The sequence below is a fragment of the Schistocerca nitens genome, chromosome 1 (assembly GCF_023898315.1).
Source record: "Schistocerca nitens isolate TAMUIC-IGC-003100 chromosome 1, iqSchNite1.1, whole genome shotgun sequence".
Taxonomy (NCBI): domain Eukaryota; kingdom Metazoa; phylum Arthropoda; class Insecta; order Orthoptera; family Acrididae; genus Schistocerca; species Schistocerca nitens.
The window spans coordinates 462644488-462659349 of NC_064614.1; the positions used below are offsets into that span (position 1 = coordinate 462644488).

At 43.3% G+C, this 14862-nt stretch overlaps 1 protein-coding gene across 1 annotated transcript in view; it reads left to right on the forward strand.

The window, feature by feature from the left end:
• Window positions 1–14862, forward strand: part of LOC126251848 (aminopeptidase N-like) — a 255465-nt gene that overhangs the window by 60372 nt on the left and 180231 nt on the right. Inside the window, exon 3 of the mRNA XM_049952527.1 lies at window positions 9853–10044. Within this exon, the coding sequence (XP_049808484.1) occupies window positions 9853–10044 (192 nt within the window). The remainder of the gene's footprint in view (window positions 1–9852; window positions 10045–14862) is intronic.

Sequence of the window (14862 nt, forward strand, 5' to 3'; positions counted from 1 at the left end):
ATCTGAGCAGCCCCCTTAGGTTGTTTGCAGATGACGCTGTAATTTACTGTCTAGTAAAATCATCAGACGATCAATTCCAATTACAAAATGATCTAGAGAGATTTTCTGTATGGTGCGAAAAGTGGCAATTGGCAATAACCAAAGAGTACTAGAAGAAATCCGATAAATTTTGGGTATACGATAAATCGCACAAATCTGAGGGTTGTCAATTCGACTAAACAACCAGGAATTACAATTACGAGCAACTTAAATTGGAAAGACCACATAGATAATATTGTGGGGAAGGCGAAACAAAGACTGCGCTTTCTTGGCAGAACACTTGGAAGATCGACAAACCCACTAAAGAGACAGCCTACAATACGCTTGTCCGTCCTCTGCTGGAATACTGCTGCGTGGTGTGGGATCCTTACCACGTAGGATTGACGGAGGACATCGAAAAAGTGCAAAGAAGGGCAGCTCGTTTCGTTACCGCGCAATAGAGGTGAGAGTGTCACTGATGCGATACGCGAGTTGGGGTGGCAGTCACTGAAACAAAGGCGGTTTTCTTTGCGGCGAGATCTATTTACGAAATTTCAATCACCAACTTTCTCTCCCGTATGCGAAAATATTTTGTTGACATCCACCTGCGTAGGGAGTAATGATCATCATAATAAAATAAGAGAAATCAGAGCTCGAACGGAAAGATTTAGGTGTTCCTTTTTCCTACGCGCTATTCGAGAGTGGAATGGTAGAGAAGTAGTATGAAAATGGTTCGTCGAACCCTCTGCCAGGCACTTAAGTGTGAATTGCAAAGTAACCATGTAGATGTAGATGTTGAAGTGTAGGCTCATCGGCTTGTAGCCTGCTTTTCTTGTTTGTAAACTTTGTGGTAGTCCCTAGTGTTGTATCTGTTTCCTCTAATCGTTTTTTTGTCGTATTTCCGTTTCTCTGTTCGAATTATTTTTTATGTCTGTTTTTTGTTATCAGTGAATGCGATCCAGTTTCTTTCCTTTTTGCAGAAGTTCCATTTTTTTCCACACAGTTAGTCTATGCTCTATCACTTCGTCACATATCTTATTCCCCACCTATGTTTCCTTCTTCTTCGTGGTTGTTCTAGTTCTTTCACCGTTTTTGTCATTGCTTCTCTGATTTCATTCCAGTTTCTCATCTTCTTTGCGTGAAGATTTTTAACGATTTCGTTCCTGTTCTCTGACAGAAATGTTGTGTCAATTCTACGGGCTATTTTAATTTTGAGGTTTGGTCTTTTAGGTTGAAATTTGGCTTTTATTTCTGCTAAAAAGTGGTCTAAATCTATGCCTAGTCCTCTTCTGACCCATACGTTCATAATTTCTCTATGGTTTTGTTTGGTTATTGCCACATGATCCAGTTGATTTGAGCCTAAATGTGTATTAGGAGAAGGCCAGTTCTTCTTTCTCCTTGGTAATTTCCTGAAAACGTCTGACATTAGTTTTAAGTCAAATTGTCCGCAGAAGTTGATAAGCCTTTTTCCATTCTTACTGGTACGTTTGTGTGCAGGAAAATTTCCTGCTACTGCCTTCTATTTTTCTTCTCTGCCAAACTGTGCGCTGAAGTCTCCTAGAATTAGTTTTACATGGTGCTTTGATATTTTTAATGTCTCATTTTCTAGTGTCTGCCAAAATTGTGCGATCGATTTTTTTCTGTTGTCGTTGTTGGCAGGTGCATGTGCGTTTATGATGGTATATTCCCTGTTTGCTGATATAAACGTGAGAAGTGATATTCGCTCCGACGGAGACGCAAAAGCCCGCATCTCGTGGTCGTGCGGTAGCGTTCTCGCTTCCCACGCCCGGGTTCCCGGGTTCGATTCCCGGCGGGGTCAGGGATTTCCTCTGCCTCGTGATGGCTGGGTGTTGTGTGCTGTCCTTAGTTTAGTTAGGTTTAAGTAGTTCTAAGTTCTAGGGGACTTATAACCACAGCAGTTGAGTCCCATAGTGCTCAGAGCCATTTGAACCATTTGAGACGAAAAATTCATTAAGGATTCTGTTGGATTCTGTTTGACCATGAAAGCTATTCCAAGCGTAATGACTTTGTGTTTATTCTTTATGGCCGGTTTTCTTTTATAGATCCTGTAGCCCTTTGATTCAAATACGTTCTCATCACCGTATCTGGTTTCCTGAAGTGCTAGTATGAGTGTTCTGCTTCCGTTTAACATATCCGTCAATTCTTTAAGTTTCCCAATCTTTAGTAGGGTTTTGATGTTCACTGTGTCTACCTGATGTTTTCTTCTTATCCCGTATGCGAGAAGTTCTAGGAAGCTCCGACTCTTTCTTACGTGATGTTCAAGGCTCTCCAGAATCTGACGGCCTAGTTGCATCAGTGTTTCGAGAGATGAAGGGTTGTTTACCTCCTGGAGTACTTTTCTGTTCAGTGTTTATCTTCATGTCTTGCTTGAAAGTAAATTATATATTATAAATGATATTAAAATTATAAATTATATGAATGAAAAAAGTTTAACACATTATTGTCTTGGAATGAAAAGATTATGCCAAAGCGCATAAAATTGTCTATAAGCTAGAGTAATTTTTACTATTTTCCCTAAGTCTGTGAACTATTAACAAAGACAGCTAATCTCCCTAAGATGCCGAATATTATGATAATCGACACAAAGGTTCCTTTATCGCTTTCTGCTCCGCAGAGGTGGAAGCCGTCCAAATTTAAAATCACGACTTTTGGAGGAAAACATTGGGCAACTTCAACACTGCTACTTCCAGCAGCGACCTGTATTTTAGCCAGTTTCCTCAGAGCGTGGTATCAAGAGGGAAAAAATTCCACTAGCGTAAGTGTCGCAGGAGTTCCGCTCAGAGTCAGGAGCAGATGGAGTACCGGCCGTCACTGGACAGTCTACAGACTTGCTACTTCCTGCCTGAACCGGTCGCCCAGATATGAGCGATGAAGGTCGGCATTTCTGGGAACAATCTCCGTCTTGTTGGCCTCCGTTTGCAAAATATTCCGCCTACATCTATTTCAAAGTTTATTTACAAGGAGCATCAATGCGTAAACACGCAGTGTAATTTCGCTTCCCTTCGTTCCTGCGCACTGAAATCCCTCAGATTTATACAGAAGTAACGAAATTTTCAAGAGGAACTTAATTCTTGGTCTTAACGTTTTAATTGCTGTGCAACATTTACACTTGCCTCCCATCCTCTTCACCCCTCTTCCTCAAATTGCGCTTGCATTGCCGATGGTCATTTTATTAAACCAATTAAGAGATCTCACAACATTACGTGTAGAACAATTCGTACTCTTATGCAGTAGAACGTAGCTCCGCCAATTGTTTTTGGAGGTAAATGTAAGTGCCGCCTCCCATCGACGGTCTGTTACTGACATAAGGAAACATGCAGTTCACGAAAGCCTGGCATGTGACAGGATGAACGTCCCCGATTTATAAACGGTTGTTTTACAAAGGAGTTTATTTTCTAATAACTGTCATGTTGCCTTAACACGACACGACTATAGAAATACCGTAAACTTAAGGCAAAGGAGTTTTCATAGGAACAGGGTCATGTCTCTGCTAGCCCTTGATGGGAAAGTTAAAAGCAACGAAAGAAGTTCTTGTCAGTCGATATCCGCCGCCACTGGGCTCTGTGTTCTTCTCGTAGTAGCCCCATTGTGCTTTCTTAGTGAAGGCAGTGTCACCCGGTCGTGTCTCTCCTTCGAGTACGAGAAAGCTCCCATTCGAGAATACATTGGCTGATTGGTACTTCGGAGCCATCGACTCCACAAAACGCTGTGAAGCGCGGAAATTAGACTCTGGGTCAACTGCTTACACCATGGCTCGTCATTAGGTGAGCAAATATTCCACAGACATAAAGGTCTGTGGCCTACACTGAGTGAAGTTGAAAGGAACTAAACTAGAAACCTTTATCTAGATGTGGATCATATAGCGTAAAATTTCTTGAGGGGTATAAGAGAAAAATTGTGTATTTTTAAAGCACACCCTCTATTACCGTTCCATGGATAGCTGAATTCTACAAGTTCTAAGATAATTTTCCATATCACTCCTATGTAAAACAAGTGTAAGATCTACACTTCTTCCACTGCTCTGACGATGTCTTCTAACGAGATACAGTAGCTAGAATTTCTCCTATCGTTTCAGCTTTTCATGGGCTGTATGCACAGAAAATGTAAATTGATGAGCATTATCCTTCTGTTGGCCAACCACAAACTGTTTAGCATTTGTGCTATGTTCATCTTCGTATTCTCCCACATTCTCTAGCGCCAATCAGACAACTAGTGTATTATATCCAGACCAGGTGAATTGTAGATTATTCCAAGCCTGATAAACAAAGTAAGAGCCTACGGAATATCAGACCAGCTGTGTGGCTGGATTGAAGAGTTTTTAGCAAACAGAACACAGCATGTTGTTATCAATGGACGTCTACAGACGTTAAAGTAACCTCTGGCGTGCCACAGGGGAGTGTTATGGGACCATTGCTTTTCACAATATATATAAATGACCTAGTAGATAGTGTCGGAAGTTCCATGCGGCTTTTCGCGGATGATGCTGTAGTATACAGAGAAGTTGCAGCATTAGAAAATTGTAGCGAAATGCAGGAAGATCTGCAGCGGATAGGCACTTGGTGCAGGGAGTGGCAACTGACCCTTAACATAGACAAATGTAATGTATTGCGAATACATAGAAAGAAGGATCCTTTATTGTATGATTATATGGTAGCGGAACAAACACTGGTAGCAGTTACTTCTGTAAAATATCTGGGAGTATGCGTGCGGAACGATTTGAAGTGGAATGATCATATAAAATTAATTGTTGGTAAGGCGGGTACCAGGTTGAGATTCATTGGGAGAGTGCTTAGAAAATGTAGTCCATCAACAAAGGAGGTGGCTTACAAAACACTCGTTCGACCTATACTTGAGTATTGCTCATCAGTGTGGGATCCGTACCAGATCGGGTTGACGGAGGAGATAGAGAAGATCCAAAGAAGAGCGGCGCGTTTCGTCACAGGGTTATTTGGTAACCGTGATAGCGTTACGGAGATGTTTAGCAAACTCAATTGGCGGACTCTGCAAGAGAGGCGCTCTGCATCGCGGTGTAGCTTGCTAGCTAGGTTTCGAGAGGGTGCGTTTCTGGATGAGGTATCGAATATATTGCTTCCCCCTACTTATACCTCCCGAGGAGATCACGAATGTAAAATTAGAGAGATTAGAGCGCGCACGGAGGCTTTCAGACAGTCGTTCTTCCCGCGAACCATACGCGACTGGAACAGGAAAGGTAGGTAATGACAGTGGCACGTAAAGTGCCCTCCGCTACACACCGTTGGGTGGCTTGCGGAGTATAAATGTAGATGTAGATGTAGATGTATGATAGCACTGGGGATATTTCTCACTCTACGTTTTTCCAAACATAGCTCTAATTCCACAGAGACATTTTCAACTCCTGTTTTCCACATTCTATTCTCTTTTGCACTGAAGAGCCAAAGAAACTGGTACACCTGCCTACTATCGTATAGGGCCCCGCAAGCACGCAGAAGTGCCGCAACACGATGTGACATTGGCTCGACTAATGTTTGAAGTAGTGCTGGAGGGAACTGACACCATGAAACCTGCAGGGCTGTCCATAAATCCGTAAGAGTACAAGGGGGTGGAGATCTCTTCTGAACGGCACCCTGCAAGGTATCCCAGGTATGATCAATAATGTTCATGTTTGGGGAGTTGAATGGTTCGCACACTGACGCATGTTGATAGCCCAGCACTGACACCTGCAGCTACACTCCTGGAAATGGAAAAAAGAACACATTGACACCGGTGTGTCAGACACACCATACTTGCTCCGGACACTGCGAGAGGGCTGTACAAGCAATGATCACACGCACGGCACAGCGGACACACCAGGAACCGCGGTGTTGGCCGTAGAATGGCGCTAGCTGCGCAGCATTTGTGCACCGCCGCCGTCAGTGGCAGCCAGTTTGCCGTGGCATACGGAGCTCCATCGCAGTCTTTAACACTGGTAGCATGCCGCGACAGCGTGGACGTGAACCGTATGTGCAGTTGACGGACTTTGAGCGAGGGCGTATAGTGGGCATGCGGGAGGCCGGGTGGACGTACCGCCGAATTGCTCAACACGTGGGGCGTGAGGTCTCCACAGTACATCGGTGTTGTCGCCAGTGGTCGGCGGAAGGTGCACGTGCCCGTCGACCTGGGACCGGACCGCAGCGACGCACGGATGCACGCCAAGACCGTAGGATCCTACGCAGTGCCGTAGGGGACCGCACCGCCACTTCCCAGCAAATTAGGGACACTGTTGCTCCTGGGGTATCGGCGAGGACCATTCGCAACCGTCTCCATGAAGCTGGGCTACGGTCCCGCACACCGTTAGGCCGTCTTCCACTCACGCCCCAACATCGTGCAGACCGCCTCCAGTGGTGTCGCGACAGGCGTGAATGGAGGGACGAATAGAGACGTGCCAATGATGGTCGTATGCGTGTTTGGCGCCGTGCAGGTGAGCGCCACAATCAGGACTGCATACGACCGAGGCACACAGGGCCAACACCCGGCATCATGGTGTGGGGAGCGATCTCCTACACTGGCCGTACACCACTGGTGATCGTCGAGGGGACACTGAATAGTGCACGGTACATCCAAACCGTCATCGAACCCATCGTTCTACCATTCCTAGACCGGCAAGGGAACTTGCTGTTCCAACAGGACAATGCACGTCCGCATGTATCCCGTGCCACCCAACGTGCTCTAGAAGGTGTAAGTCAACTACCCTGGCCAGCAAGATCTCCGGATCTGTCCCCCATTGAGCATGTTTGGGACTGGATGAAGCGTCGTCTCACGCGGTTTGCACGTCCAGCACGAACGCTGGTCCAACTGAGGCGCCAGGTGGAAATGGCATGGCAAGCCGTTCCACAGGACTACATCCAGCATCTCTACGATCGTCTCCATGGGAGAATAGCAGCCTGCATTGCTGCGAAAGGTGGATATACACTGTACTACTGCCGACATTGTGCATGCTCTGTTGCCTGTGTCTATGTGCCTGTGGTTCTGTCAGTGTGATCATGTGATGTATCTGACCCCAGGAATGTGTCAATAAAGTTTCCCCTTCCTGGGACAATGAATTCACGGTGTTCTTATTTCAATTTCCAGGAGTGTAGATTGCACTACAGCAGATTGTGAAAGATTACCTTTCCAGATCATCAACGTGTGCCAAACATCGCAAGATTGCGGTTAGCTCGCGATTACTCCAACAGTTCGTCCCCAAAGGTCCAAAAAGTAACATTCTCATGCTCCACTTCCACCCTATCAAAACTTCAACGTGTAGGGGATGACTCCAAGCTATTGCCAATGCGATGGACGATAAATGTAACAAAATTACCGAAAATCGAGGAAAGGACAGAGAACTTCCCATTTTTTTGCGTACAAGACCCACAGTTTACTTTCACGAGGTCGGCATGGCCCGAAGCAGTATTATCTGGATGGTTGGCTCGTGGGTGCCATGTGCTAGTTGGTATAATGCAGGATCCAATCTCACTGAATAAACAAAATTTATGAAGTGGAACGGAACCGACATTCCCACGGAAGCCAAGTGACACCGCGGTATCTGGGCCTTTGAAGTTAGGCAAAAATGTCATTTTCAAATTATCCCAAGTCAGACGCAAACTTCTCTGTCCAGCACGTGGACAGACGCCGGCCGTGTTAACACATATGCAGGGGATCGAGTCACAGACTGGTTCCCGCTAATGTTGTTCAGTACCCTAGGGAGGCATCATTGACTTAATGAGATTCACAAACTGCCCTCTGATGACAAAGGAGGCCAGATGCGATAAGAATGTCATAGCCTGTTTATACATTTTGCCATTGAATATGAGATGGTTGAGGGATAGCACAAAGTCTATTAATTTTGTTAGCTCAACTATTTCTGCTGTGGGCATTTTTTGGTAGTTTAATGAGTTATATTCAATTATGTCTAAAGATTAATGTTCGCAGAAAGCTCATTATTACAGTAAAGTACTAATTATTTCCTTCAACGAATGTGTTTATTTTGTGCGAGCAGAAATTGTGAACAGGCAGTAAGTTAATGATTACTGAATTGTATGATCGGTAAAGACACTCAATTACGTCTGAAGATTAATGTTCGCAGTAAGCTCATTTTTACAGTAAAGTACTAATTGTTTCCTTCAACGAATGTGGTTATTTTGTGCGAGCAGAAATTGTGAACAGGCAGTAAGTTATTGACTACTGAATTCTATGATCGGTAAAGACTCTTTTTAAGCAGTAGTGTGTATGTGCTTACGGCGAGACTAATATTCTAGCAAAAAAGAAAAAGTAATCATTTATCACTTACTCTACAATGTAGCACTCATTTCTTAAGTTTTAACAAGCAAACGCATTTTACATTGATAAGATTTTCGTTTAAAACCCATCTAACAAGGGGAGACCGCCAATTGTGAAATTCAGATTCGATTCATACTGCGCATAATAAAAGCTCATGGCCACAGGTGTAATGTGGCAAAGCACGAAGATGCACTTCTCAGCCGTTGTCGAGAAAATCGACAGTTAAAAGAAACCGTTGCGGTGAAATACTCTCTACGATTAATAATTTTTACAGCGTCGTGGCGCAGCGGTAAGCGCTCGGGTTCGTAAACCGAAGGTCGGCGGATCGAATCTCACGCCATGCAACTTTTTTTTATTATTACTTTTTTGTAATTCAATTGTATATATATATATATATATATATATATATATATATATATATATATATATATATATATATATATATACACACAAACACACACAAACTATTAATGAATTGCTTATGCATGTTGGTGAAGGCGGATCGCTCTCCAATTGTACCGCCTCCATTTTTCCGTTTGTTTAACAGGGTGTACCAAAGCTCTCAGTCCATACTGATTTTCGACGATGTTATAAGTTGCGCTAGGGACCGCATCTACCTTCTTTCGAAGTTAGCAGGCAACTACGCTGTTATGCGGCGGCTCGTTTCGGCCCATTCAACATCTGTCCTTCAAGTGTAACGAGCGAGTAACGGAGTTTATATTTCATACCTGCCACAGCAAATTTGTGTTCGTGGGGTCTCTATTCTAATTCGAACGTTTGACTTACGCTATACGTATTCGTTTCGGAATATCGTTTCTACGTCTTCCGTTATCTATACGTGGTTAACATTATGAAGACAATAACATTTGTGAAATACAACTTTGTTTGCGGAAAACATAATGATGTTCGAAGTCGCCAGTTTTTCCACGACAAACGACTTTCAACAACTTATTATATGCATAATTGCTGCAACTGTTTGCCGGGAATTATATATATATATATATATATATATATATATATATATATATATATATATTTGAATAACAAAAACCAAATACTAAAAGAAAAAAAAGTAGCATGGCGCGAGATTCGATCCGGTGACCTTCGGATTACGAACCCGAGCGCTTACCGCTGCACCACGACGCTGTAGATGGTTATTAAGCGTAGAGAGAATTTCACCGCAATGGTTTCTTTTAACTGTCGATTTTCTCGACAACGGCTGAGAAGTGCATCTTGGTGCTTTGCCACATTACACCTCTGGATATGAGCTTTTATTATGCGCAGTATGAATCGAATCTGAATTTCACAACTGGCGGCCTCCCCTTGTAAGTGTAAAATGTAGAGCAATGCATGGGTTAACTGTTTATAAGCAGAAAATGTTTTATTGAGTTATTTTATTCTGAAGCATAAATAAATCATTTTCCTCAAATAAGTTGTTCTATAATCTTGGGCTTTCTTCATAATAACATCTGAGGAGTACCTTGTGTGTCTATGAATTGATAGAAATAATTCACAGATGTCCACTGCTGCATGTTTCAGCGGACCTACCATCTCCGTGTCGAGCACGAACAAAGAGCTGGGCAGGCAGTGGTACGTGGTGACACTTAGCTCTGAGCTGGTGCCTGGACACGTGTACCAGCTGGAGCTGCCCTTCTCTGGCAGGCTTGTGCGCGACCGCTCTGCCGGCTTCTTCGTCAACAGCTACGAGGCGCACCGCTCACACGAACCCAGGTAAGGGCTGAGGAAACTGCTGGTGCATGTTTTGCTCACAAATCTGTCAATGGACTATATACCATCCAACATCTCATACCGTCAGGATCCTAACGTATGAAAACCAAAAATAAATCATTTACAACCAACTGTACAACGACTTCTTGTAACAAGCATTTCACTTAGTTCTAGAAGCAACTCAACTGCATTTCTCATTGTTAAGGCCGTATTGTATGTGTGCACGCGCGCGCGCCTGTGTGTGTGTTTGTGTGTGTGTGTGCGTGTTGAATCGGGGACCTAGAAGCGACAGAGAGGCTTCGTCCCGCCGTAGCTCTCAGTGGTTCACAACCTGACAACAGGTCACAGCTGTCCACCCACCCCACCGTCCTCCCCCCCCCCCCCCCCCTCTTCCTGGAAACTTCTCATACCAGACGAGTGTAACCTCAGATGTTTGCGTGGTAGAGTAATTATAGTGTACACGTACGTGGAGACAGTGTTTACGCAGCTGTCCACCCACCCCACCGTCCTCGCCCCCCACCCCCTCTCTCCCTGGAAACTTCTCATACCAGACGAGTGTAACCTCAGATGTTTGCGTGGTAGAGTAATTGTGGTGTCACTGCCAGACACCACACTTGCTAGGTGGTAGCTTAAATCGGCCGCGGTCCATTAGTACATGTCGGATCCGCGTGTCGCCACTGTGTGATCGCAGACCGAGCGCCACCACACGGCAGGTCTCGAGAGACGTACGAGAACTCGCCCCAGTTGTACGACGACGTTGCTAGCGACTACACGGACGAAGCCTTTGCTCTCATTTGCCGAGAGACAGTTAGAATAGCCTTCAGCTAAGTTAATGGCTACGACTTAGCAAGGCGCCAATTGTCACAGTGCATGTATCTTACGAGTCTCATTTGTATAGTCAAGAGAGATGTATCACAAGGATTGATTAAAAGTTAAGTATATTCCAAAGCTACGTATTTTCTTTATAGTATTCAATACGTATCCTGTTCCAGACTTCAAGCCATCCTGCTGTAGCTTAGCGCGTGCCTTTCGGCTTCATTCTCAGTGTGGCGTAGCTAGCTTGTTACGCCACAACAGTAATTATAGTGTACACGTACGTGGAGACAGTGTTTACGCAGCTGTCCACTTCTCATACCAGACGAGTGTAACCTCAGATGTTTGCGTGGTAGAGTAATTATAGTGTACACGTACGTGGAGACAGTGTTTACGCAGCTGTCCACCCACCCCACCGTCCCCCCCCCCCCCCCTCTTCCTGGAAACTTCTCATACCAGACGAGTGTAACCTCAGATGTTTGCGTGGTAGAGTAATTATAGTGTACACGTACGTGGAGACAGTGTTTACGCAGCAATGGTCGACATAGTGTAATTTTGAGGCGGAATAAGGGGATACCAGCCCGCATTCGCAGAGGCAGATGGAAAACCGCCTTAAAAACCATCCAGAGGTTGGCCGGCACCCCGGACCTCGACACTAATCCGACAGGCGGATTCGTGCCGAGGAGCGGCACGCCTTCCCGCTCGGGAAGCAGCGCATTAGACCACGCGGGTAGCCGGGCGGACAAGTTAAGATGTAACTCGTAGTACCAGTAAGAACATTCAACGTTACTTGCGAAGCAAATGGAATAAAGTATAACGGTGAATGGTGTAGGGGTACCACATTCATCCTTGTAGTTAATGGTGGTAAAACTCGATTTTTCTTGTCAAGTGTCCAAAACCATATTATCTTAATAATAATAAAAGAAAATATGACTCTGAGCACTATGGGACTTAACTGCTGAGGTCATCAGTCCCCTAGAACTTAGAACTACTTAAACCTAACTAACCTAAGAACAGCACACACATCCATGCCCGAGGCAGGTTTCGAACCTGCGACCGTAGCGGTCGCTCGGTTCCAGACTGTAGCGCCTAGAACCGCTCGGTCACACCGGCCGGCCTTAATAATCAGTTGTATCACAATAGTACAATTACTTGCGCATATGAAATAAAATAAATGCTGCCTTTTAAGAAGTGAGATGATAATTCAGAACTATCGAATCATCACAAGCCTGCCTCACAATAGGCTCTTTGCATAACATGTACTTCCTCTTCTTTGCACGAACAACGGCATTCTGTGCTGTTATGATTGCAATTTATACCCTCAGTGAGAAAACACGAGAGGAGTCCTATTGAGGTGCAAGCAGTAAATGAACTGTCACAGCAGGACTATTGAGTATGAGGATAAAGCCTAAAATTTCGACTTAAGTGACCTCAGTCATCTATCTTTCGATTTGTTGTTTGAGGTGAACACGTTGTTATTTCCTTGAATAGTTACCTGGTCAATTTATTTTGAACCATCTTCAAACAAGGAGAAGAGAAGAGACGAGATCGTTCATTTAAACTATCCTGAATTTTCTGTTTAGGGTACTCGACATAAATCCATTATCTGTTTAGTATCCTGGAATGGTTGGTTGTTTATTATTTTTATGATAAAAGTACAATTAGAATTTTCACTCATTCGCCGCCATGCCTCCATTACTTAAAAGGTAACTAATCACACGTGCTTGCGATACGGTTTTTCCATGTTAAAGAGATGGGACAAGTACGTGTATGTAAGACAGATGGGTGGCATATCTGTATGCTGCGTAAGACAAATTCAGTTTCTAATTTCACTTCAAATAAAACAACAAGTGGAAGTAAAATAATAACTCTGCCTTGATCGGTGCTATGGATACTTTCTGTTATCAAGCATCAAAATCATTTTGGGATTTTGCTGTACCATAGTTACGAGTATTTTTCGGTAAGTTAATTATCCTTCCTCACATATCGTAATAAATCTTTGATGTTACACAATAGCATGCTTTTATTCTTCAGCCTTATGAGTACGCTTTTTATTTTCAACCATAGATGTTTCAATGATGTTACGCCATCTGCAGTTGGATTCCCTTAATCTTAGTTAGCTGGACATTTTGTTATTCGAGTAATATTAACTGAAAGTGACCGAAACCTTCTGCTGATTGTGCAACAGCACAGAAACACGAATGAGAGGAAAAAGCAAGAAACAGTTTTGTGCAAGGCAGACTAATTGAAACGCATTTATTGTACATGCGAACATGGGCACAAACAGCTAGCTTTCCTAAAGAATAATAATCTCAAGATAAATATTCTTCAACTACTGTTTCTCTTTTCTAGTAAAACTAAAAACTGTGTTAAGTACACACCAGTTGTTTATTCACTGACTTCAATTGATATATGTTAAAAATTTTGTGAAATGTGTGTTCAGAGACCACTACCAGTCACAAAATTTGTTGAGTTACGTAAATCATTTAATGAAGCAACATGTTTCGAGGTAAAAATCTCATATTCAGGCTGCAAATACAAAAAAATTGAAAAAAGTAAACACATATATTGAAGTCAGTCTGCACAGTCTTGGAATATGCTGTGGCCATCCTGCAAAGAAAGAGACAGATAACTTCATATGAGGGAATATTTACTTCATTGGCCTTCTGTTCACATAATAAACATTAAATAATAACTGACCTTGTGCATAAGAAACACACATCAATTTCAGCCATTGATATGGTTCCTTGAATCTTATGAACTACTGTTTATCAATTGCAAGGAAAATTAAAACGTTTCAACAGGGTTAACTATGCTGTGCAGCAGAAACAAGATGGCGGGCAAAACAAGTTTTGCTTCGATTTAACTATCGATCTGTCGATCCTGGTGTTTTCTGTCACTTGCTATTTATTTTGCACACTTTGCCGATGCATCTTTGATGTTGGTCGACGAAATATACACTTAAAGCAAGGAAGACGGTGATAATTTGATGTTAATAAGGAAAGTATAAAAATTATTTTAAAGAATCACTAAGATTTTGATTATGGAACACATATTCATATATTTTCTTAATTGTTATGTACTTTCTATTTTAATAGAACTGAATAGTAGATGAAGAGATTTTGAAATCGGTAATTTCATTGAGGATCTCGTTTTTCCACACTGGAGTTCAATAAAAGATTAAAGAAGCACTTTAATAAAAGATGTTTTTTATTCAAAAGAGAAGAAACTCAGAGATTAATGATAAAGAACACAACAGCTTGAGGGTTACGGGACCAACAAAAAACCCTAAAACTATTTTAGCCATCAGGCCTGTTGAAACTTCTATGAACCATCCAAGTACACAGGTATGAGAAAGCTACATTAAATCTTACAAAACCAATATACGCTGAGGTGACGAAAGTCATGGGATACCTCCTTATATCGTGTCGGACCTCCTATTGCCCGGCGTAGTGCAGCAGCTTGATGTGGCAAGTCGATGAAAGTCCCCTGCAGAAATACGGAGCCATGCTGTCTCTATAGCCGTCCATAATTGGGAAAGTGTTGCCGGTGCAGGATTTTGTGCATGAACTGACCTCTCAATTATCTCTCATAACTGTTCGATGGGATTCATGTCGGGCGGCCTGGGTCGCCAGATCATTTCTGCGACTGTCCAGAATGTTCTTCAAACCAATCGTGAACATCTGTGGCCCAATAACAAGACACCGTTGTTTAGGAACATGAAGTTGATGAATGGCTGCAAATGGTCTCCAGGTAGCCGAACATAGCCATTCTCAGCCAATGATCGGTTCAGTTGGACCAGAGGACGCAGTCCATTCCATGTTAAGACAGACCACACCATTATGGAGCCACCATCAGCTTGCATAGTGCCTTGTTGAGAACTTGGATTCATGGTTTCGTGGGGACTGTGCCACACTCGAATCCTAGTATCAGCTCTTGCCAACTGATATCTGGACTCATCCGAGGAGGCCACGGTTTTACAGTCGTCTATGGTGCAACCGATATGGT